Consider the following 22,918-nt stretch of genomic DNA (forward strand, 5'->3'; position numbering starts at 1 on the left):
AGTTCTGCTGGGTTTTTTTCTTACATCATCATGCTGCAGAGTTCAAGAGCATGTTTTAGAGAAGTGTTGACTTGGATAGCTGTCAAAGTCAGCTGTTGCCATGTCTTATATGACCTGGGAAGAAATCTTTTCTCATTTTGGCCAATACTGGGACTACAAATAAGGAGGATCCATCCCTCTTACCTCAGTGGCTCCTGAGTGATGCCCCTTGTCCCGACCTGTGAAATGCTTCCCTGATGTAGGCCAGGAGGTACTCGTGACTCGAAGCAGCCCTGTCACAGGCATAGGCTTGGTGTGGCATGCTGTTGGACCACTGCAGGGAGCTCCTTGGGGTCTTCTTGGGCTATATAACTGCCAGACTGTGCCTAGAAGACTTGCCTTTTGCCAATGAGAGATGGCTCTCGATCTTTCCTGGTTGAATTTAGGGAAATCAGGTAGTCATGGGGCCAAAAGACTAATGCTAAAACTCTTAGGCTTCCCAAAATTACCTTGTCTGCATCGGGTTTTCATTAGCGCCAGAGCTGCTCCACCTTGGAGTGGCCGCCTTCCCCGTGACAGCCACAGCTATCATTCATGACCCAATCTGCATCCCCAAGGCTGCCCTGAAGCTTGGCTCTGTATACTTTGATCATTGTTCTTCATCAGCCTTCAGGGAGTTTCTTGTTGGCCTGCTCACTCCAGTCCACGTAACCAAGTGCCCCTTGACATGTTTTGTAACCATGTTGACACATCACAGGAAGAGAATGGCCTGTATTATATATATTTGGCATTTATATTGAGAAGTTGAACCAAAATAGTTAATTTTATATATTTGCTGGGTTCGTAGGAAATGTATATAGGCTTAATGACAGTTCAAATACATTCACAGTGCTCTTTTAAAATTCTTATTCAGGATTTAGTCTTTGGTTCAGCAAATTGGAGTTTTTTGTTTTTTGTTTTTTTCAGGTTTAGTTCAAGATCTTTTTCAGTTAGAAATCAATTTTAGGCTGGGCGCGGTGGCTCACACCTGTAATCCCAGCACTTTGGAAGGCCGAGGCGGGCGGATCATGAGGTCAGGAGATCGAGACCATCCTGGCTAACACGGTGAAACCCCGTCTCTACTAAAACCACAAAAAATTAGCCGGGCATGGTGGTAGTCCCAGCTACTCGGGAGGCTGAGGCAGGAGAATGGCGTGAACCCGGGAGGCAGAGCTTGCAGTGAGCGAGATCGCGCCACTGCACTCCAGCCTGGGTGATAGCGTGAGACTCCGTCTCAAAAAAAAAAAAAATTAATTTTAGAAGAGGCAGGGACAATAAAATTCTTTTTAAAGTGGTTTACTTCAGTGTTAACTGTAATAGTGAAATTAGAAACAACATAGATGTTCAATAGTTGGCTTAATATTTAGATTATTTTGTATCCGTAAATGTAACATTATGCAGTCATAAATATATTGAAATAGACTGGGCATGGTGGCTCACGCCTGTAATCCCAGCACTTTGGGAGGTTGAGGTGGGCAGATTGTGTGAGCCCAGGAGTTCAAGACCAGCCTGGCCTGTACTAAAACCCTGTCTGTACTAAAAATACATAAAAATTAGCTGGGCCTGGTGGTGCATGCCTATAGTCCCAGCCAGTCGGGAGGCTGAGGTGGGAGAATCACCTGAGCCTGGAAGGTCGAGGATGCTGAGATCAAGCCCTGGGCAACTAGAGTGAGACCCTGACTCAAACAAACAAACAAACAAAAATATTGAAATATCACAGTATTTATTAACCAAGGAAAGGATTTTTATAATATGTTTTTAAGTGAAAAAGCAGGCTGCCAGTATAATTTGTTTATATGTATTTAAAAATATAGAATTATGAGCCAAAATATCAGAGCTTATTACTTGATATTATGTGTAATTTCAGTTTTCGGCTTTTATGTTTATTTTCCAGTGAATTATTACTCTAATAGTCATAAAAAGTAATAGTTTTAAAAGGACAAGGGAGAATGTAAATAATACTGACAGCCTGTAATGGGCCAGGGCCTCAGCTAGGTGCATTGCAGAGTTGTGCAGTTTTACTAGAGTCATGCAGCGTGGGTGCTGTCTCCATTTCACATGTGGGAAAGTGAGTAACTTCTCCAAGGTTATACCACTAATCACTCTTTCTCATGCCTATCAGTACAGACTTTATACCTTGTTCAAACCATCTTGTTAGAATTCAGTATTTGGGCTGATGATATGTTTGGCAATAATTGGAAAACTTTCAGTTAAAAAGATGTTAAGATTTCTCTAACCCCTTCTGTCAGGGCAAGCGACTTGGTAATGAAGGTGGATGCTCTTCTGTCAGCGCAACCAAAAGGAGATGCAAGAATCGAGTACCAGTTTTTTGAAGACAGACACAGGTATAGAATTAATGTTGAATTTGTGCATATTCTTGAATATTAAACTCTTATGTTTGCCTTTACCTCAGCTCCTTCATTTTTCCATATAAGATTTATATATAAGTTCTTACAGGAATTGAACATTTGTTTGGTGTGCAGTTTTCACATGTATATATTTGTGTTCATATATAAAATTCATATGCAAATCTCAGTTGTATGAAAACTGACATTTATTTCTAAATGAATCTGAAATAACTCTGAGTGCACCCTTGTAGTAGAAAATAGACTGCATTTAATTAAACAGAGAAGTTTTACTTTTCTTAAATTCGAGAATAAACACAGGCAGGTCAAGATAGCTCATGCTTGTAATTCCAGCACTTTGGGAGGCCAGTGTGGGAGGATCGCTTGAGCCCAGAAGCTCGAGACCAGCAAACGAAGGGAGACCCTGTCTCTACAAAAAAATTTTAAAACATTAGCTGGGTGTGGTGGCATGTGCATGTTGTCCCAGCTACTCTGGAGGTAGAGGCTGCAGTGAGCCATGATCTCATCACTGCACTTCCAGCCTGAGCAACAGACTGAGACCCTGTCTCACAAAAAAATTAAACAGAGATTGGCTGGGCGTGGTGGCTCATGCTTGTAATCCCAGCACTTTGCGAGGCTGAGGCCGGCGGATCACCTGAGGTCAGGAGTTTGAGACCAGCCTGGCTAACATGGTGAAACCCCATCTCTACAAAAATACAAAAATTAGCCAGTCATGGTGGCAGGTGCCTGTAATACCAGCTACTCAGGAGCCTGAGACAGGAGAATCGCTTGAACCCAGGAGGTAGAGGTTGCAGTGAGCAGAGATCGTGCCATTGCACTCCAGCCTTGGAGACAGAGCAAGACTCCATCTCAAAATCATAATAATAGTAAGATAAACAGATTATTAAAGTACTTGTCTCATTCATCTTTTATTGAAAACTTTTTAAAAAAAAAAACAGCAGGGTTTCATTCTGTCATCTGGGCTAGAATGCAGTAGCGTGATCTCAGCTCACTGCACCTTCCGCCTTCTGGGCTCAAGTGATCTTCCTACCTCAACCTCCTGTGTGGAAGAGACCACAGGCGCTTGCCACCATGCCTGGCTAGTTTTTGTATTTTTTATAGAGATGGGGTCTCACTGTGTTGCCCAGGCTGGTCTCAAACTCCTAGGCTCAAGTTATTCATCTGCCTCAGCCTCCCAAGGTGTTTGGCCGAAATCTTTTGTTTTAAATAAGCTTAGCATAGTGAGGGAGTTTGCCTTTTTGTTCTTCACTTTTTTGTTTTGAAAAGTTTAAAGCCTAGAAATAGTTGAAAGACTAATATAATGAGCACCCAAATATCCTTCACTTAGATTCACCAGTTGTTGGTGTGTCACATTTGCTTTATCTCTGTCATCTGCACATGTGCATGTTGTGTGCGTGTGTCTGCATGTGTGTGTTTGTGTAGTACTTCTAGTAACTGCTTTAGTAGTTTATTTATATGTTTGCATACACACGGTCATATTTTTTCCTGCACTATTTGGAAACACGTTGCAGACATCCTGATGTAACATGTCTGACGTTTTCCACATGTGTATCCTGAGTGCCAGGACTTCTCCGCAGTACTGTTAGCTGACCTCAGAAATGTAACCTTGATACAGTAATATTAAAACACAATTTCTGTTCACATGTCTCCAGTATCTTTGTAATGACCTTCTACAACTGTTTTTTGTATTTGTTTTGGTCCAGATTACATATTACAGAGTTGTGTCTCTTTGGTCTCCTTTAATCTGGAAGAGTTCTTTGCCATTTTTTTTTCTAGTCTTTTGTCTTTTATGATGACATTTTTTAAGAGTCCAGGACAGTTGTCTTATGGAATGTCTCACAGTCTGAGTTGCTTCCTCATGATTAGATTTAATTGTTTCTAGGAAAGAGCCCTGCGCAGTAATGTATATAGCCTTTGCTGTAGCTGGCAGGTATATACATATACACTGATTGTGCCTCGGAATCCCCAGGGAGGCTTTAAATATAGATGCCTGTGTCCTACTCCTCTGTGATTCTGAGCTGATCAGTCTGGCATGGATTGGACTTTGGTTTAGTGGGCCTGTGTTTTTTATGACCCATCCTTGTGGGGATCAGGTGTGCGTGGTCAGATCATTTGATGATTGTAGGCTGGAATGGAGGCCCTCTCTGTTTGCACTGGTTGTGTGTCCTAGTTTTTTATGTCAGCAGTGGGTGAAGATTCTTATGGCTCCTGGATAATCCTTGTTGAATTTGGCCGTTAGCACCCAGATTGCACCCATTTTCTCAACATTTTGTGAACTTTCAGGAAGTAACTCATTAGTCACCAGCGGGAGGAAACCTTTCCTAATCAACCTGCCATCTTGTTTACCCTTCTTGCCCAAGGTAGCGAGTCCTGAGCAAAGACCTCTTCCCTTTTCAGAAATCTTCTTCTCCATGGGTCTCCATGTTTTGTATAATTAAAATACCTTAATTATAAATTCTATTATGAGACAAATTATAATTCCTATTAGAGAAGTTCCTCTTATTGGGAGTTGTGTCAGTTAAATGAATGTTTATTACATTTAACTCAGAAGTTTCTCATTTATGCTAGAAATAGAAAGATCTGAACCATCAGTTATGTATATTCTTGCCCTCAAAGTGTGGTCCATGGACCAGCAGCAAGACATTGTCTGGGAGCCTGTTGGAAATGCAGGCTTTGGACCCACACCAGTCCTGAGGAATCAGCATCTGCATTTTAACAAGTTGCTCCCGGGGGATTCCCGTGTGCATTAATGCTACTAAGCACAGTGTTCTTTGACATTTACTCTACGAACCATAGGCAAATGTGTATAATCTCCAAATCTTGTTCCTGTCTCTGTCACTTTTAGTTTTATTCTGGTCTTTTCTCTGACCAATATAGTGAATACATTTAAACATGATGTTGTTCATATTGTTCTCATTTCCACACAAATACTCCTCTTTCCTTGTTTTTTTTTCGAGTCCCTTTTTCTTGTTCTAGAGATGTGGGGTAAGTAAAGGCCCTCACAAGGTCAATTTGTGGTGTGCCTGTTGCTGATCACCTAGAACACTGCTGGCTCAGAATGTGAACATGTTGTGTGAATCTCTACCCCAAACCAGGTGTGGGCAGGCATGACCAGATGTTACACTCTTGTGTAGAGTCCTTTTTGAGACTCTCTCTCTGGTTCCCTTGTGAGCCTTTGTATAATGCTATTTTCTAATGAGTTTTTCCTTCTAGAATTCTAGAATAGCAGAGAGGTGCAAATTATATTAGGGCAGTGGCTCTCAAAATTTGGCTTTTACTTAGAGAGTTTGTTAAAATGCATATTGCTGGACCCGTCCCCAGAGTTTCTGATTCAGTAAGTCTGGGTTAGATCCTGACTTGCTTCTCACAAATGCCCAGGGGAAGCTGATGCCACTGCTCTGGAGCCACACTTTGAGAACAGTTGTATTAGAGTAACAGAAGTTTTGTTGTGTTAGAAGAATAATGATTGGCAGTGGACTTAATCTGAAATTGTTAATAATGCCAGAGATCGAAAGCACCTGCCTCAACACAGATACAAAGCTATTCTCATGGTTATTTCCAAAGCAGTGAAGATGTGAAGTAACCTCCATGAGCATGTAAATTGTTTCCAGTTTTCTTCATTATGCTGTTTTGTGGTATTCTTTTGTATTCATCCCACTTAGGTAAATGTTGTTTGGTAAAAAAAAGTAAAAGTAGTGGTTAGTATTGTAACCACATTATAGTATTGTTCAGAGCAAACAAAGTATAATGGTTTAAACAGTTAACGGTTTTCAAAAATTGGGTATAATTTTAAATCCTTTCAAGTTGAGTCCTTTTAAAAGTTCATTAGAGGTCCCTGCTCCTTTTAAGTCACCAAAGTCAGCGTGACTTCACAGGGAGTCCATGCAACAGGAAGTTACCATTCAGTTAAGAACAGACAAGGGGGCTGGGCATGATGGCTCATGCCTGTAATCCCAGTGCTTTGGGAGGCCAAGGCAGGCAGATCACTTGAGGCCAGGAGTTCAAGACCAGCCTGGCCAACATGGCAAAACACCGTCTCTACTAACAATACACAAATTAGCTGGGCATGGTGGCATGCGCCTGTAATCCCAGCTACTTTGGTGGCTGGGGCACGAGGATTGCTTGAGCCGGGGAGGTGGAGGTTGCAGTGAACCGAGATCACGCCACTATACTCCCAGCCTGGGTGAATGAGCGAGACTCTGTCTTTAAAAAAAAAAAAAAAAAAAGACAAGGACCAGGTGTGGTGGCTTATGCCATTGCTTTGAGAAGCCAAGGCAGGAGGATCACTTGAGGCCAGGAGTTTGAGACTAGTCTGGTCAATATGGTAAGACCCGTATCTCTACAAAAAAATATAAATTAGCCCGGCATGGTGGCATGTGTCTGTAGTCCTAGCTACTTAGGAGGCTGAGTTGAGAGGATCATTTCAACCCAGAAGTTAGAGGCTTCAGTGAACCATGATCACACCACTGCACTCCAGCCTGGGCCGCAGAGTGAGACCTTGTCTCTAAAAAAGTAAATAAGGAAAAGAATAGGCAAAATATCTACAACTTAATGCTGACGAAGGATGTGGTGAAATTTATTTTTTGGCCTTGTAAATTTGTTTAGTTCTTCAGGAAATGTGGTTGACAATACTTATTAGCCGCAAAGTATTTGTATCCTTTGTCTCCATAATCTCATGTCTAGCACTTCCTTGACTCTAAAGAAATTTCCAAATGTGGAGAAAGTTGGTTGTACAAATTGTTTACAGGTTGAAAGCCATCTCTATGTCCAGCAGTAAAGAAAAGCTGGAGTAAACTCTGACAGCTTCATTTGGTGAATAGCATATTATTTCTTATAGAGGATGCTTGTTGTGTAACAGCATGTGGAAATCTTTATGCTACAGTAGTGAGAGACGGAAGGAAATTGTTTTGAAATTGCTAATCTGTATCTACAACTAATGTTTATACAGGCATCTAGAAAGGATTACGTAGAGATGCAACTAAGTGGGCTGGGATAGTGAATATTTTGTGATTATATTTTTCCTTTTTCTTTGTTTTGCAGGTTTTCTGGAATGTTCTTTCATTATTTTTTAAAAATTGATTTATTCCTTTTCTTTTTGTACTCTTCTTGCCAAGAAGTAAAAATTGGCATAATGTTATCAGAAGCTAACTTCAGTAGCTTTTCTCAGTTTTTGGTTAGATACAGTTTCAAGCTGTTTTTCCTCTCTTTACATGGACCTTTCAGTCCATTTCAGATCCATTATTAAGGTTTTGCAATCTTTGGGATAGACAGAATCATATAGTTGGCCACTGTCATAGTCTAGTCTTTCTAGATCTAAAGTTCTTTGAAATGCTAAGAAGGTTGAAGGTTATATTGTACAAAAAAAACTTTTGTTTCCTGTGTCCTCCAGGTTAATGTTTTATCCTTGTGATCTTTCAGTGCAATCAAACTGAGGCCGAAGGAAGGGGAGACATACTTTGATGTTGTGGCTGTCGTTGACCCTGTCACCAGAGAAGCACAGAGACTTGCTCCTTTGCTCTTGGTAGGAACGCTGTGCAGGAAGTGTACATCACCTTTGTTTGAAGTTGTCACATGCTCTGAAATTCACTGAGAGCTTCGTTTTCCTTGAGTTGTCTTCAACAGGCACTGGACAATGCTATGGGGTTCTAGGGCAGAGCAATCTTTACAAAGATTGACAGTGGCTGTGAAACAACCTCACAGCCCTAGAAAGTTGGTGCAAGTGTGGTTGGCTGCCTCATGTAATTTAAAAAAGTGATTAACATCCTCATTTAGAGTAAAACGTCCTGGAATTAAGGTATGCTATATTTTAATTTATAATGTCAGAGATAAAATAAATATGTTTTTTCATTTTTCCTTTTTTATAACTACCATGGATTTTTTGTCTTGGCATGTCTTTTAGACATGTACAGTGTGTTACAATTTTAGGACATGTAAAAGACCTTTGACAAAGACACAGTCACTCCAACATTCATTGCCGAATAAATCTCTAACCTTTTTTGTGAGTATTGGTATCTCTGTTTTTTCATCCTTTGGCATGTGAGCGGTGACTCTGAGGCCTGTAGTTTTTCCATGATCTGCCTGCTGCTTCCCCACAGGAACTGCCTTCGTGTGAGGAGCAGTGAGCTGCAGCAGCCTACTTCCCATTGTTTTTGGCCACGTCCTATGTATGTGTGATGTAGATTGTGCAGTAGAGTTTTGATTTCCAGAAGTTTCTCCAGTGCAGACTCTATGGCTGTTATTATCTTTATATCTTTTCTTGAGATATTAATAGCTCAGTGTCAAATAATAAATTTCTGAAGAAAAAAAATCCTAAATATTTTGTCATCTGGTTTTCCTTCTAGGTTTTGGCTCAGCTGATAAACATGAATCTGAGAGTATTTATGAACTGCCAATCCAAACTTTCTGACATGCCTTTAAAAAGGTAAAACATGCTATGTAAGAAAACAGTTGAAGAAATTGTACTGAATCCAAGTTCTGATATTGCATGTTAGAGGATCAGATGGATTTATAGGTGGATATCATGTTTGAAATGGTCATTTACTAAGTGTTCAGTTTTGCCAAATTTCATTCTAATCAGAAGTTCTAAGAACATAGTGTGTTTGTAGCATTTAGGTGGCATTAACCCAGGCTGCTTGCATTTGTGCCTTTTCTTTCTTTTTTTTGAGATGGAGTCTCGCTCTGTCGCCCAGATTGGAGTGCAGTGGCATGATCTTGGCTCACTGCAGCCTCTGCCTCCCGGGTTCAAGGGATTCTCCTGCTTCAGCCTCCTTAGTAGCTGGGATTACAGGTGCACACTACCACACCCAGCTAATTTTTGTATTTTTAGTAGAGACGGGGTTTCACCATGTTGACCAGGCTTGTCTTGAACTCCTGACCTCAAGTGATCCGTCTGCCTCACTTCCCAAAGTGCTGGGTTTACAGGTGTGAGCTACCACGCCTGGCCCCATTTGTGCTTTTCATCTTAAAAGAAGAATATTCATTTCAAGTTGGAATATACATGTTAGAGGAAGCTTGCTTAGCTATATATTGTCATGAGCTTTGGAATGGTCATTTATGAAAAAAGTGATACAAAAAGCAGTTAGCGTTGTGGCTATGGGAAATTTCTAACTTGGCAGTGTGCTGTGTTTTATAGGTTAGCTTCTAAGTGGATTGAAACAGCATTTGAAAGTAACCAAAGGGTTCCCAGCTTCCACCATTATTCTCGTATAGGGGAAATGTTTACATTATTAGTGTTTTCAGGACTAGCCTGAGAGCCCAATCAGCATTTAGGAATTGGTTTTAAAGAGAAAAATGAATCCTCCCTGAAGGGAGGAAAATGCCCAGGACCTAACTGTGACCCTGACAGCCATCCATGTGAAGGAGTGGCCTCCGTTCAAGTGATTGGATTTTGGCTTGCAGGTGGACAGTATAGTGGCTGCTGAGTATGAGCTAGAGTACCTGTTACTAGAAGGTCATTGCTACGACATTACCACAGGCCACCACTGAGCACTCCTCCTCAGTGCTGTCCTTGTTTGCCTTTTCTTGCATCTGCAGCAACCACAAGGAGGCATCATAAGGTCAAAGATGGTTTTGGAAACACTTTTCCCAATCTGGAAGGGTACTCCTCCAAATCTAATTTGTTTTAACCAGTTGTTACCTGTGTAAGGGCTGTGCACTCAAGTCCTGTTGTCACATCGAAAATTATCTAACACTTTCCTTTTCAATTTCAGCTTTTACCGTTATGTCTTAGAACCAGAGATTTCTTTCACTTCAGACAATAGTTTTGCTAAGGGTCCAATCGCAAAATTTTTGGATATGCCTCAGTCTCCACTGTTCACTCTGAATTTGAACACACCTGAGAGCTGGATGGTAGAATCTGTCAGAACACCATATGATCTTGATAATATTTATTTAGAAGAGGTAAGACCATATCTATTGCTTCCAAATACCTAATCATGTATAATACAGCAGATTGAATCATAGTCTAGGTGGGCCTCTGAGACATCAGTGTTCAGGTATGATTTTTTTTAAACAACAGCTTTATTCACATGGAACTCATATACCATAAAATTTTCCCCATTAACGTGTACAGTTGAGAGGTTTTAGTATCTTCACAGAGTTGTGCAGCCATCACCACTATGTAATTGTAGAATGTTTTCAGCATCCCCAGTGAAAGCCCCATACTCATTAGCAGTCACTCTTCATTTCCCCAGCCCCTGGCAACTGCTAGTCTACTTTGTATCTCTATGGATTTGCCTATTCTGACATTTTGTCTAAATAGAATCAAATGTGGTCTTCTGTAACTGGCTTCTTTCACATAACAAATTGTTTTCAAGATCCATCCATGCTGTAGTATGTATCGACGCTTCACTCTTTTTAACTTGCCAGATAATATTTTATTTATGGACATATCACGTTTCATTTATCCTTTCACGAATGGACATTTGAGTTGTTTTCACTTTTTGGTTGTTATGAATAATGCTGCTATGAATGTTGTCTGCAAGTTTTTCTACTGATACGTGAGTACAGGATGTCTTTGCATTTAGGTCTTTAATTTTTTTCAACATTTAGTATCTTATCCTCGTTCATATTTTTAGAATAACGTCCTTATTGTTTTTTTCTCCTTTCTCTTTCCAACCTAGTTTTTATAATTGTATACAGTCATTAACCACCACTATAGCCAAGATGCAGAACATTTCCATTACCACAAAAAGTTCTTTTATACCCCTTTGCAGACAGTAGCCTCCTCTCGCCTGGTTTCAGGCAACAACTGATCTGCTTTCTGTCATTATACTTTTGTCTCTTCTTGAATTTCTTAAAATATGATCATATATTATGTAAGTCCTTTTTGTCTGCTTCCTTTACTTTGCATAATGCATTTCAGATTTATTCATGTTGTCTCTGAGTGCATTCAAGTGATTGGATTTTGGCTTGCAGGTGGACAGTGTAGTGGCTGCTGAGTATGAGCTGGAGTACCTGTTACTGGAAGGTCATTGCTATGACATCACCACAGGCCAGCCTCCACGGGGACTACAGTTTACCTTAGGAACTTCAGCCAACCCGGTCATTGTGGACACCATTGTTATGGCCAATCTGGTAAATAATCTGTTCATCAGATAGTGATATTGTAGTTACGTTAATTTGGGCACTATAATTTATGATGGAGCAATTAGCATTCTTAACCATAGAGTGAGATTAAAATTCATTATGGGCTGAATTTGGTCAATATAGAAATCATTAGTTCAGCTAAATTTGTAGGTTAGAATTACATGTCAAATGAAAAAACATGCTGGAATACTCAGCTATAACTGAATTGGCCCCCTGAAAATAGATTGCTCATGAGCTGACAGCCTTTTTCTTTTCTTTGGAAGTGCGACACTTATTCATGCATCACACGTTGATTCTTCCCTGAAGCATAGCTAAAGAGCAGATGATTTATTGGTGTGACTGGCCTTTATTGTACTAGTTTTTTTTTTTTTTTTTGAGACTCCTGCCCAGGCTGGAGTGCAGTGGTGTGATCTCAGCTCACTGCAACCTCCGCCTCCCAGGTTCAAGCAATTCTCCTGCCCCAGCCTCCTGAGTAGCTGGGATTACAGGCACCCACCACCATGCCCGGCTAATTTTTGTCCTTTTTTAGTAGAGATGGGGTTTCACCATGTTAGCCAGGCTGGTCTCGAACTCCTCACCTCAAGTGATCCACCCGCCGTGGTCTCCCGAAGTGCTGGGATTACAGGCGTGAGCCACCGCACCTGGTCTGTGCTAGAGTTTTTAATGTGTAGTTTTGGTTTTTTAAGAGTTGCATTGATTTGTTTACTGTGTTATTCACATTATAGTTGATTGATATTTCAGAAATAGAAGTAACTATTCCTCAGAAATAACATTTTAGTGTTTTGAAGAGAGCTAATTGGACTTTTCTTCTTGTCCTAGGGCTACTTTCAGCTGAAAGCCAACCCAGGAGCTTGGATCCTCAGACTTAGGAAGGGACGCTCTGAAGATATTTATAGAATTTACAGGTAGGAGTAAGTGATACAGATACATTATCCCAGAACTTTTAGAAATGAGCATTAGCTCTAATTGAATACTACCCTGGCAGTTAGCCAGGCAACATGAATTTAATTTGCAGTTGTATGTGATGAAACAGTGGTTTTTCCAGGAAATTAAATATGGAAGAATTGTTAGAGTAGAATTAGATAATAAGAGGTATAGATGCTAATGAGTATCGTCAGGCTTTATTCTTTAATTATTCCTTTGTGCTAACAATATCCCAGAATCAAATCATTCTATCAGTGTGATGCAGCTCATAGATAGGCAGATGAGAAACTTGAAGAAAGGAGAAAAGAAAGAAAGAACAGCCACACTTTTCTGCCCAGAGAGTGTATGTGTTGACCCTGAGTGATTTGCAAATGCACAGTACATGGAAGCTTTGGTCTTGAAGCTGTGCTGTTAGTGCTGGTATTCCTTGGTCTGTGGTGGCATAGTAAGAACATTCCCTCTATAGCCAGCTTTTACCTTAAGGTTTACTGCACATATTTATTAGTTTAAAAATAATTATGTTGCCTTTAAAAAAGTTTGATATAAATTCTGCTTAACACAATTTAAATTAGTTTTAAACTGTGTGAAGAGACTTCCCGTCAGGTTGTGTAGGGGATGATTTCCATTAGGGCACATTTGAAGCACCCTGTAGTATGTCCTTGCCTTAATTAGCTCCATAGCGACACATGAAACAGTGGATATTAGTGCCTGGTTCTTACCCAGGAAATAGAAGAATTCTGTATTATAATAACACCATTGTAAACAGTAGAAGGTTTTTTTCCACATAACATTTTCCTCAGATAAGGTTTTACAAAATTTTGGATGCACTTCCGAACTCCTTCCCTTTTGGATGTCCTGGCCCTTGCCAGCCCTCCCCTTCCCAGGAGCATGGTGCCCCCTCTTCCTAGCTGTTCAGGGCCCCACCCCCAGCAGAATCTTCCTTTGCCTGAGAACCCTACTCTCTGCTAGATGACAGCAAATGCAGTGAATTCATGTTGTAATTATGACTTTCTGCACCTTGAAATTTGGTGACTGGAAATTTTAGGCATTGCTGTTGATTAGTAGGGAAACATACATTTAATTTTTCTTCCTCTGCTCCTGTCTCCTGCAAATAGAATTTGTTATAGTTTTTCTGGTAGCGTATAGACACCAGGTTGAGTACAGGGCCTATTGTTGACTGATTGTTGCCTCCGGCAGAAAGAGCGAGCAGATTTCCTTTACAACACTATTCCAGTTAAAGAGTAGTGGCCGGGAGTGATGGGTGATGGCTCACGCCTGTAATCCCAACACTTTGGGAGGCCGAGGAGGGTGGATCACTTAAGGTCAGGAGTTTGAGACCAGCCTAGCCACTATGGTGAAACCCTGTCTCTACTAAAATACAAAAATTAGCCAGGCATGGTGGTGGGTGCCTGTAAACTCAGCTACCTGAAGGCTGAAGCAGGAGAATCACTTGAACCCGGGAGGTGGAGGTTGCATTGAGCCGAGATTGCTCCACTGCACTCCAGGGCAACGGAGCAAAACTCTTGTCTCAAAAAAAAAAAAAAAAAAAAAAAAAAAAAGAGCGGAGGCAGTGCGGTTCCAATAATGGTTCAGGGGGGCCTGTTCCCCTGCATTCCTTTATCGAAGGCTCTGTGCTTGGCTCAGAGCTTGTGAACACAGGCGGTTGTTTAGTACTCACCATGTGGTTACCACACATGGGTGCCTCTCACTACGTGATGGGTAATTTGCAAGAGGACTCACAAAGGAGTTTTGGGCATGCACCTTATATAAAGAGAGATTTCAACACGTGCTTCTGTGCAGCTCGAAGGAGCTTAAGGAGCAAGAAGATAGCTGGATCTGGAAAACTCCTTTATGAGAAGGATGATGGACTCAGATGCTCTGAGAGCATTTGCTGCCTTTTGAGAATTGTGCCTTGTAATATTGATCTTTCTTTTCTCGCAAAGCCACGATGGCACCGATTCTCCCCCTGATGCTGATGAGGTGGTTATCGTCCTCAACAACTTCAAAAGCAAAATTATTAAAGTGAAGGTGAGTTTGGTAAAAGTAGTGGCATTCTGTTATTGGACAGCTGTTATTTAAAAATATGTATCTTGGAACCAGCCCAAGAGTCTCTTTGGAATTTGCTGTGGCAATTATAGGGATACTGCTTTAAGGCAAAATGTCTTTGTAACTGTGAGTTTGTGGCTTCCCTCAACTGAAAGATTGTACCTTTTGGGTAATCTCGGTGTGCAGAACATGTCCCATCTTATATAAAATATTCTCATAGATGCTATGTTGTTTATATAGCCACAATTCATAGTGTTGTTGATGATTCTTTTCTCAATATTGGGGGAACTGGCAATGGAAATTTTCAACAATAATAAAATGATAGTCCTATTTAATTTCTTTTGACTTGTACTTTCCATTCTCTGAATGTTGAAGCTCTTAGTGCCTTAAATTCAAGTACAGTATATTCTGGAAGAAAGAATTACACACAGTGAAACCTAAAATAGGCCATCCATTGTTGAGCAGAAAAATGGTCACTGTGCTGCCAAGAAGAAACCCCTGTTTGTGCTAGTGAATCCTGAAAACTGGTCATAACATGAAATACCTCCCTCCCAACAGCTAGAGCCCCCAGCAGCCACACTCTTCCCTGGAACTAGCTGTTGACTCATTGAATCGTGCTTCTGGTTTCACTGCACAGTTGAGTTTGCGGCTCTTTGCCTATGTTGCAAGCTGAAAATGGGGTACATCTAATTAAAAGAGGTTGCTGTCTCCTCACATAAGATTATGATGTGAATGTCCTGGTGAAGATACTTCTATTGAATCCTTCTAGACTCTGGGTGGGGTTGTGCCTGTTTGTGAGAGAATTGATTGATAATTCCCTATTGATGACAGGCTCACAGTGTTTTTCCAGTGAGAGGCAGTTTTATGCCTATGAGACATACTGGTAGTAAGGTTTATCACATTTGATTGCAGGTTCAGAAGAAGGCAGATATGGTGAACGAAGACTTGCTGAGTGATGGAACGAGTGAGAATGAATCTGGATTTTGGGATTCCTTCAGATGGTAAGTTGACATTGTAAGAGTTATGTTTTTAAGGAAAAACTGAGATATAAGCACCATCCATCCCTCCTTTTTGCATCTTGTGATTCTGTCTGGGCCTTTCACATTCTACTTTGTGCAGCTACATCTCACACTTATATTTGGCATAGATGAGTATTTTCCACTCGATTAATCCAAAAGAGGTTCATGTCTCCTAGTGGGGAAGTTACTTCTGCTCCATACTTTGTGACTCTCATTGCCTGTACCTGCTATTTGGAAATTTGACTGCTCCCTGCTCAGTTTACTTCCCGTTGTGTAAGTTGCATTCTGGTGCAGCCTGTGTTCAGTCTCTTCCTAAAACAACACTGTCGGAGAGTGAACGTTCTTTTTGTTTTCCCATAGGTTGGTTTTGTCAGTCTTGTGGTCTCTCCAGGGTGTGAGGGAAGCTTCATAACCACTCCTGCTGCAGCTCACCCGCTAGGGAAGGATGGGAAGCGCAGTCTCTTTCCTCTTACTTTCAAAGGCTGTGTATCTGTCTGTACCAGTGTTTCAAGTGGTCTTTTTTTTACCCTTATTGTTATAGGGGCTTTACAGGAGGACAGAAGACTGAGGAAGTGAAGCAAGATAAAGATGACATAATTAATATTTTCTCCGTTGCATCTGGTCATCTCTACGAAAGATTTCTTCGGTCAGTCTTGTTGATTATTTCATTATATATGAATGAATTGGTCAGTGTTCTTATTTAGAGAGGAAAGGTTTTGTGGGATTCTGCTCATTATACTCCTGTGTCTTTGAAGCACTCTGAGCATTGTGACTGGCTTGCCATTTATCATTGGATTTGTTTTGATCCCGCTGTCTCTGTGAAGTTGAACTATGTAGTGAGTGCTTCTGGATATTACAAGGCTGCAGCCCTTTAACGTCACTGTACACATTCATAGACTGTACTGTTTACTGCCTGCCAAACATTGCTTAACCCAGAGATTAGGAGGTTGACATAGAGAATAGAATGAGAACAGAACCGTGGAATACTTCACTGCCTTCTAAAGATTCACAGGATTTTAGAGCCAGGAGAGACCTTAGTTTTTACATGTGAACACTTCTATTTTATAAACAGGCTGAGGCCCCGAGTGTGAAGGGACTTGTCTAAGGTCACAGAGCTAGAGCCAGAAGAGGCCACGGGCTAGGGCTGCCTGATGTAGTGGTCACCAGAAGCATTGTCAGGAAGGCCTGAGAGTCACTTTTCTCATTGCCAGGGCTCTGTTCACTCTTAATTTTTCACTACAGATCTAGTATAGAAAATCAAAATGTCATTTGTCTCATTTTTAGCCCTCTTATTTCCAAGAAATAATATCCTACCTAAAATAGTGACAATAATAACAACCGAATTTGGTTAAATTCCTCCATTCAAAAATGTGGTTTTGTTTTCTGAGTAAGGAGGCCAGAGCTGGTAGCCTTCCTCTCTGAAGCAGGGCCTCTGTGTAGGCTGCAGGAGGCGCTGTGGTTACACATTCTTCCCTTAGCACCAGATGCTGATGTCATGTGATAGGAGTTTTGGAGAGTGATGTCAGTTACCCCAATTTCCAGGGTTCATCTGGACCATAACTAATATATCAGTTCATGAAGCAGTTTATTTAGAGGTGTAACAGAATTAAAACATTTGCCTCTGTCAGTTAAGTGTAGTTTTATAGGTGAGGAATGCCCCTTCTCTTTAGTGATAACTTCATAAGCTGGAGTAAGTACAATTTTTCATTTTCCATCACTGAGCGTCTCCCTCGGCCTAATTGAGCCATTAGTTAGCTCTGCCATAAAGAGCATTTAGGTGTCTCGTGATTGACTCTACATAATGTTGAGGTTAAATAACATTGGAAAGCTGTTATTAATTACCTGCTTTTGTTTGGCAGCATAATGATGCTATCCGTGCTGAAGAATACCAAGACTCCTGTGAAATTCTGGTTCTTGAAGAATTACTTGTCCCCCACATTTAAGGTTTGTTTCACAGAGAAAGGGAAAACATTCTTATTAAGGAGATATTTACTGTTTATTTTTCATGACTTTTGTTTTATCTGTATACTTTAGCAAATTTTCCATTTACTAAGATACCCTAATTTGGTTGCATATTTTTATTTTGATTATTCTTCCAGATTGGTCTATTTGAAGGAAACAGTTAAATTGTGTTTAAAAACTTGGATCATATAGTAGGAGAGTCTTTTGTTGTTGTTATTAGGAGCAGTGTCTTACTGAGATAACGTTTCCTTCCTCTGAAGCCTGCATGCTTGCTTTAATTTAGAAAGCACAGCGATGGTTTACATTGAAGAGAATGATTGGTGTTAGCATGAACCACTCCTAGATGATGTGTGGAAGTAGTGCTTCCTCTGTGCAAAACAAAACACGTACTTGGAATGTTTTCTGCATTACTTATATCAGTCAGTATTTGTCATCTAAGTTGATTTATTTGCATCCTTTTTTTTTCTTGTAGAATTTACTAAGTGACTTTTAATATATTCAATAACCATTCTCCTTGATAAGCACTTTACTGCTGGCGCCTAAAGGTGCTTGTACTTAGAATCTGAAAGACTTATTCAAAAAGGGCAACACATTTGTCCAGAGTTCTGGCTTTGCAGTGTTATTCCCTGGGTTAGATCTGGCCTTGAGGAAGTCTTGTCATCAAGCTCAGTAAATGCCTTACTGAAATGAAGTTTAGACAAATGGACTTAAAGTTCATGTGCTGTAAAAACACACACAGAGGGATATACATCTAAAATCCTTCTCTTGAACATTCTGTCGTTTTATGTGGTGACCAGAAGTCATAAAGAAATGGGGATTTGACAGAGGTTTATATCTGTTCTTCTATGTAGTCATGAGTGGGTCAGGGCCAGTCTTTTTGTAAGACCGCTGTTTTGGTAAATGTGTTTTATTTGTCCTGTGTCATGGTGGTTGGCTTACATTATGAAAGCAGTTTTCTTAATCAGAAGAAATGATGATTTGTTGTTCCCATGTCTAAAAATAGGAGTTTATACCTTACATGGCAAATGAATACAATTTCCAGTATGAGCTTGTTCAGTACAAATGGCCCCGGTGGCTTCATCAACAGACTGAAAAACAGCGTATCATCTGGGGTTACAAGATCCTCTTCCTGGATGTACTTTTCCCACTAGTTGTTGACAAGTTCCTGTTTGTGGATGCTGATCAGGTAGGCCCTTAAAGGCCAAGTTTTGACAGTTTGTATTAAAAGCAACAAATTGCTTCTTTTTAAATGCTGTTTTTTCCACTTATGGAAAAGGACATGCTTATTTTACATTTAGAAAATATGAAAATATGTATCACATAGATGTCATCACTTTCTAAATTTGCATTTAGCTTATCTCCTTTACATCTTTTTCTCTGTCTTTTTAACATCATTGTGATAACATAATGTGTACAGTTTTGTATCTGACTTAATTCATTTAACATGAAAACTAAAAATTAGAAAATTAACATTTAGCAGTGCTTGCCATCATCTCTAATTATCTGCCCAAAAGATAGGAGTTATTGTCATGGGTAATAGACGAAGCTTAAGTGGATACATGGCTTTGGCAGTAGGGAACCTCCGGATATTCTTCCGGCCGTCAGGGTTTGACTTAATGAAAGGGAACATGTGATTTTAGAGCATACAAACTCAAACAGCATAAGTGTACTTCTGCCCACAGCCTTCCACTTCAGCCCGAGCGGGCGGAAACCCAGGTCAGCCACCTGAGTGGAAGGCTGTAATGTGTGTGAAAGTCACTGGGACAGAGACTTCACTCACCTCTTTGGAATTCTCTTCCACTGGCTTAGCCTGAAGTGTGCCTTCCTGATTGTAGCATAGCCACATTTAATCCTTGTTGAGTACTTACGATGGGCAAGGCATTATTCTACATCTGTCCATCCATATGTTAACTTACATAATCCTCCCAACAACCCTGTGACATAGGTACTGTCATTATCTCCATTTTACAGATGAAGAAACTGAGGCACAGAAAGGCTAAGCAATTGAAATTTGTTTTATTCCTACTCCCACACACCTTGCTAAGTGTCTTACATGTTAGTGAGTCAACCAGGTAATAAGTGGAGAAATCAAAGTGCATCTGCCCTAGTGCCTGTGCCACTAACCACGGAGCAGCCTTCCATGCTGCCTTAAGCGAGCCACTCTGTATCTGAAGGAAACCGCATTAGAGCTGTCTGCATGGTTGCTTAACAAATGATTTTGATATTCTCCAGATTGTACGAACAGATCTGAAAGAGTTAAGAGATTTCAATTTGGATGGTGCTCCTTATGGTTACACTCCTTTCTGTGACAGCCGAAGAGAAATGGACGGCTACAGGTTCTGGAAGTCAGGGTACTGGGCCAGTCATTTAGCCGGGCGAAAGTATCATATCAGGTACTGAAAAGAAGCACTCCTAACTCTGTTATGGGGTTTTCCTTAAAATTGATTTTGTGTGGTTAAAATTGTGAATAGGTAATACATTGGTATGGTTGAAAAATAAAAATGATAAAAAATACACAGTGGCTGGGTGCAGTGGCTCATGCCTTAATCCCAGCACTTTGGGTTGCCAAGGCAGGTGGATCACCTGAGGTCAGGAGTTCAAGACCAGCCTGGCCAACATGGCGAAACCCCGTCTCTACTAAAAATACAAAAATTAGCTGGGCATGGTGGTGGGTGCCTGTAATCCCAGCTACTCGGGAGGCTAAGGCAGGAGAATCACTTGAACCCAGGAGGCAGAGGTGGCAGTGAGCTGAGATCACGCCACTGCACTCCAGCCTGGGTGATGGAGTGAGATTCCATCTCAAAAAAAAAAAAAAAAAAAAAAAATACAGTGTAAAAAAAACTTCCTAATCCTGTCTCTCTCTTTCCTACTCAGTTCCTGTTCTCACAGCAGATAACCTCCCAACTTATTGACTGTCTATCCTTCCAGATTTTCTTAATTCTTACAGAAACAGCTGTGAATGTGTATTCTTTTTTTTTTTTACACAAAATATGCTACCTATTTATACATTTTGTAACTTGGCTTTTTTTTTTTTTTTTTTTTTTACTTAATGTCATATACATCTTCTCAGTGAATAGAGAGAGACCTGATTCCTTTTCATAGCTGCACATTATTCCAGTGTGTGAGTGTTATTTATAGTTTTTCCTGTGACCTACAATGTTGCAATGAATAATCTACTAAATAATTTTTCGTATCTCATATATTTGTGAGATAAATTCCTAGACGTAGACCTTTAAGTCGAACAGTGTGTGTGTTGTTACATTTCTAATGAGCACTCCATTCTCTTCTCTGCGAGAAGTGTGATTTGAAGATGTGCAGGGAAGAGGAACGTGTAGGAAGCAGCACATGCAGAGATGACTGCTGGGGTTTAGTGATGGTGACTTCATTCTTTACATTCCTGGTCCAAAAGAACTGTAAGGACTGTAACACTCTGGGGTTTTCCCCCCCCTGTAACATTGAAGACATCATCAGGATATCATTGAATAATGGTTGTTTATCAGTTACTGTGGCTTTTGTTACTGCCGCATATGCTAGAAATCTTTGGTCTGAGATTATTTCTTTCGGATGGCAAATACAGAACAGTAACAAAAGCATAGCACAGTATAGATTTTGCAGTGACTTTCTTAGAGATCTTTAAAGTAGCACACTTTAACTCCACTGTAGGGCTGCAGCATACCTTTTCAAAGAAAAGCCAGAATATTTGGCTAGTGGCCTGTTCCATTATTCACTGGGTTTAGTTTTCCTGTCGTAATCCGTGGTTGGTTGTAACAAGCGGGTCTTCTTTATTCAGTGCACTATATGTTGTGGATCTGAAGAAGTTTAGGAAAATAGCTGCTGGTGACAGACTCAGGGGACAGTACCAAGGTCTGAGTCAGGACCCTAACAGCCTTTCAAATCTTGATCAAGTAAGTGTCCATTTTTTATGGTTAACTGTGAGTGACGGGTATACAGTGTTGCATCAGAAAATGAAGTATTACTTGTGTCTTCAGTCCTCTCCTCACAGGATGGCGTCTTGTTTTTTTATGGGGTGTGTGTGTGTGTGTGTGTGTGTGTGTGTGTGTGTGTTTGAGAGAGAGATTTTTATCTGCCCTCAAGACATATCACCATGAAAAATGTCATAGATTTGATGCTGGCTGGGGAGAGAGATGGAAGGAGAATGCTGCCTCTCTGAACCATTAGCATATCTTTGTATTTTGTACTCAAACTAATCTCATAGGTTTGTTTCTCTACCTACTAGGGTCAGTTTGTTTTTCTGCTGTAGGAACTAAATAGCTCAGGATTCGTAGTATAGAATCACAGTATAGTATCACAGCTTCCCCTTTTTCTATGTCAGAAACCATGATGTGTTTCAAGGCTAGCTAAATTACTGTTTGTTAATGTTAAGCATTTTTCAGAGGTGAGATTGTAGTTTAAGGGTTTTGGATACATATTTCACATATTTTAAGCATTTTATTTTGCTTAAGTCTACTTAAATGTTTTTAAACCTTTATTGTGATATGTAGCATCCATAAAGAAAAGTATACAAAAAACATACATACATATTCACATACATCCAGGAATTATTATGACGCAAATACCCAGATACCACAACCTAGTTCAAGAACTAGAACATTATCAGCATCCCAGAAGCCATCCTTCCTCCCTAACAAAAGTGTCTAGCATCACGACTTTTATGGTAATCATTTTTGTTTCTTTATAGATTTACTGTTTAAGCATGTATCCATAAACACTAGTTTGATTTGCTCATTTTCTTCTCCTCTATCTCAATGGAATAATAAAAGGTAAACTTTTTTGTTTGTTTGTTTTGAGACAGAATCTCACTCTGTTTCCCAGGCTGGAGTGCAGTGGCATGCTCTGGGTTGCACTCACTGCAACCTCCACCTCCCGGGTTCAAGTGATTCTCCTGCCTCAGCCTCCTGAGTAACTAGGATTACAGGCACGCACCACCACTCCTGGCTAATTTTTGTATTTTCGGTAGAGACAGGGTTTCACCATGTTGGCCAGGCTGGTCTCGAACTCCTGACCTCAAGTGATCCGCCCGCTTTGGCCTCCCAAAGTGCCGGGATTACAATCATGAGCCACAGTGCCCGGCTCTACTTACTTTAAAATTTGTGTAATACCTGGTGTCTTCTAATTTATGGAGCTACTATGGATGTGATTCTGTTGTATTATTTCTGTTATTCTTTTGTTCATACTGTCTATCACATATTTGTTTATCTTCTGTAGTGTGTCAGGCGTTGTTTTTGCAGAATTATTTTGGGGAATAATTTGAGTTCAAAAATGGTATCACCCAACAGTATTTGTTTCTTTTTTTTTTTTTTTTTTTTTTGTGGAGATGGAGCTTTGTTCTTGTAGCCCAGGCTGGAGTGCAGTGGCGTAATCTCAGCTCACTGCAACCTCAGCCTCCCGAGCAGGTGGGATTACAGGGGCGTGCCATCACACCCAGCTAATTTTTCTGTATTTTTAGTTGAGACAGGGTTTCACCATGTTGGCCAG

At 40.4% G+C, this 22,918-nt stretch overlaps 1 protein-coding gene across 13 annotated transcripts in view; it reads left to right on the top strand.

The window, feature by feature from the left end:
* UGGT1 (UDP-glucose glycoprotein glucosyltransferase 1) overlaps nt 1-22,918 on the top strand; it is a 106,899-nt gene that overhangs the window by 73,709 nt on the left and 10,272 nt on the right. For 10 of the 13 annotated variants that reach the window (XM_054678976.2, XM_054678975.2, XM_001141314.7 and 7 more), the window contains 13 exons: nt 2,268-2,363; nt 7,803-7,905; nt 8,726-8,805; nt 10,094-10,283; nt 11,301-11,459; nt 12,291-12,376; nt 14,339-14,423; nt 15,354-15,442; nt 16,002-16,106; nt 17,320-17,404; nt 18,426-18,608; nt 19,655-19,815; nt 21,213-21,327. In XM_054678976.2, the coding sequence (XP_054534951.1) occupies nt 2,268-2,363; nt 7,803-7,905; nt 8,726-8,805; nt 10,094-10,283; nt 11,301-11,459; nt 12,291-12,376; nt 14,339-14,423; nt 15,354-15,442; nt 16,002-16,106; nt 17,320-17,404; nt 18,426-18,608; nt 19,655-19,815; nt 21,213-21,327 (1,537 nt within the window). The remainder of the gene's footprint in view (nt 1-2,267; nt 2,364-7,802; nt 7,906-8,725; nt 8,806-10,093; nt 10,284-11,300; nt 11,460-12,290; nt 12,377-14,338; nt 14,424-15,353; nt 15,443-16,001; nt 16,107-17,319; nt 17,405-18,425; nt 18,609-19,654; nt 19,816-21,212; nt 21,328-22,918) is intronic. The other 3 variants (XR_010149720.1, XR_010149721.1, XR_010149722.1) reach the window with 1 other exon arrangement.

Source organism: Pan troglodytes, chromosome 13, assembly GCF_028858775.2.
Source record: "Pan troglodytes isolate AG18354 chromosome 13, NHGRI_mPanTro3-v2.0_pri, whole genome shotgun sequence".
NCBI lineage: Eukaryota > Metazoa > Chordata > Mammalia > Primates > Hominidae > Pan > Pan troglodytes.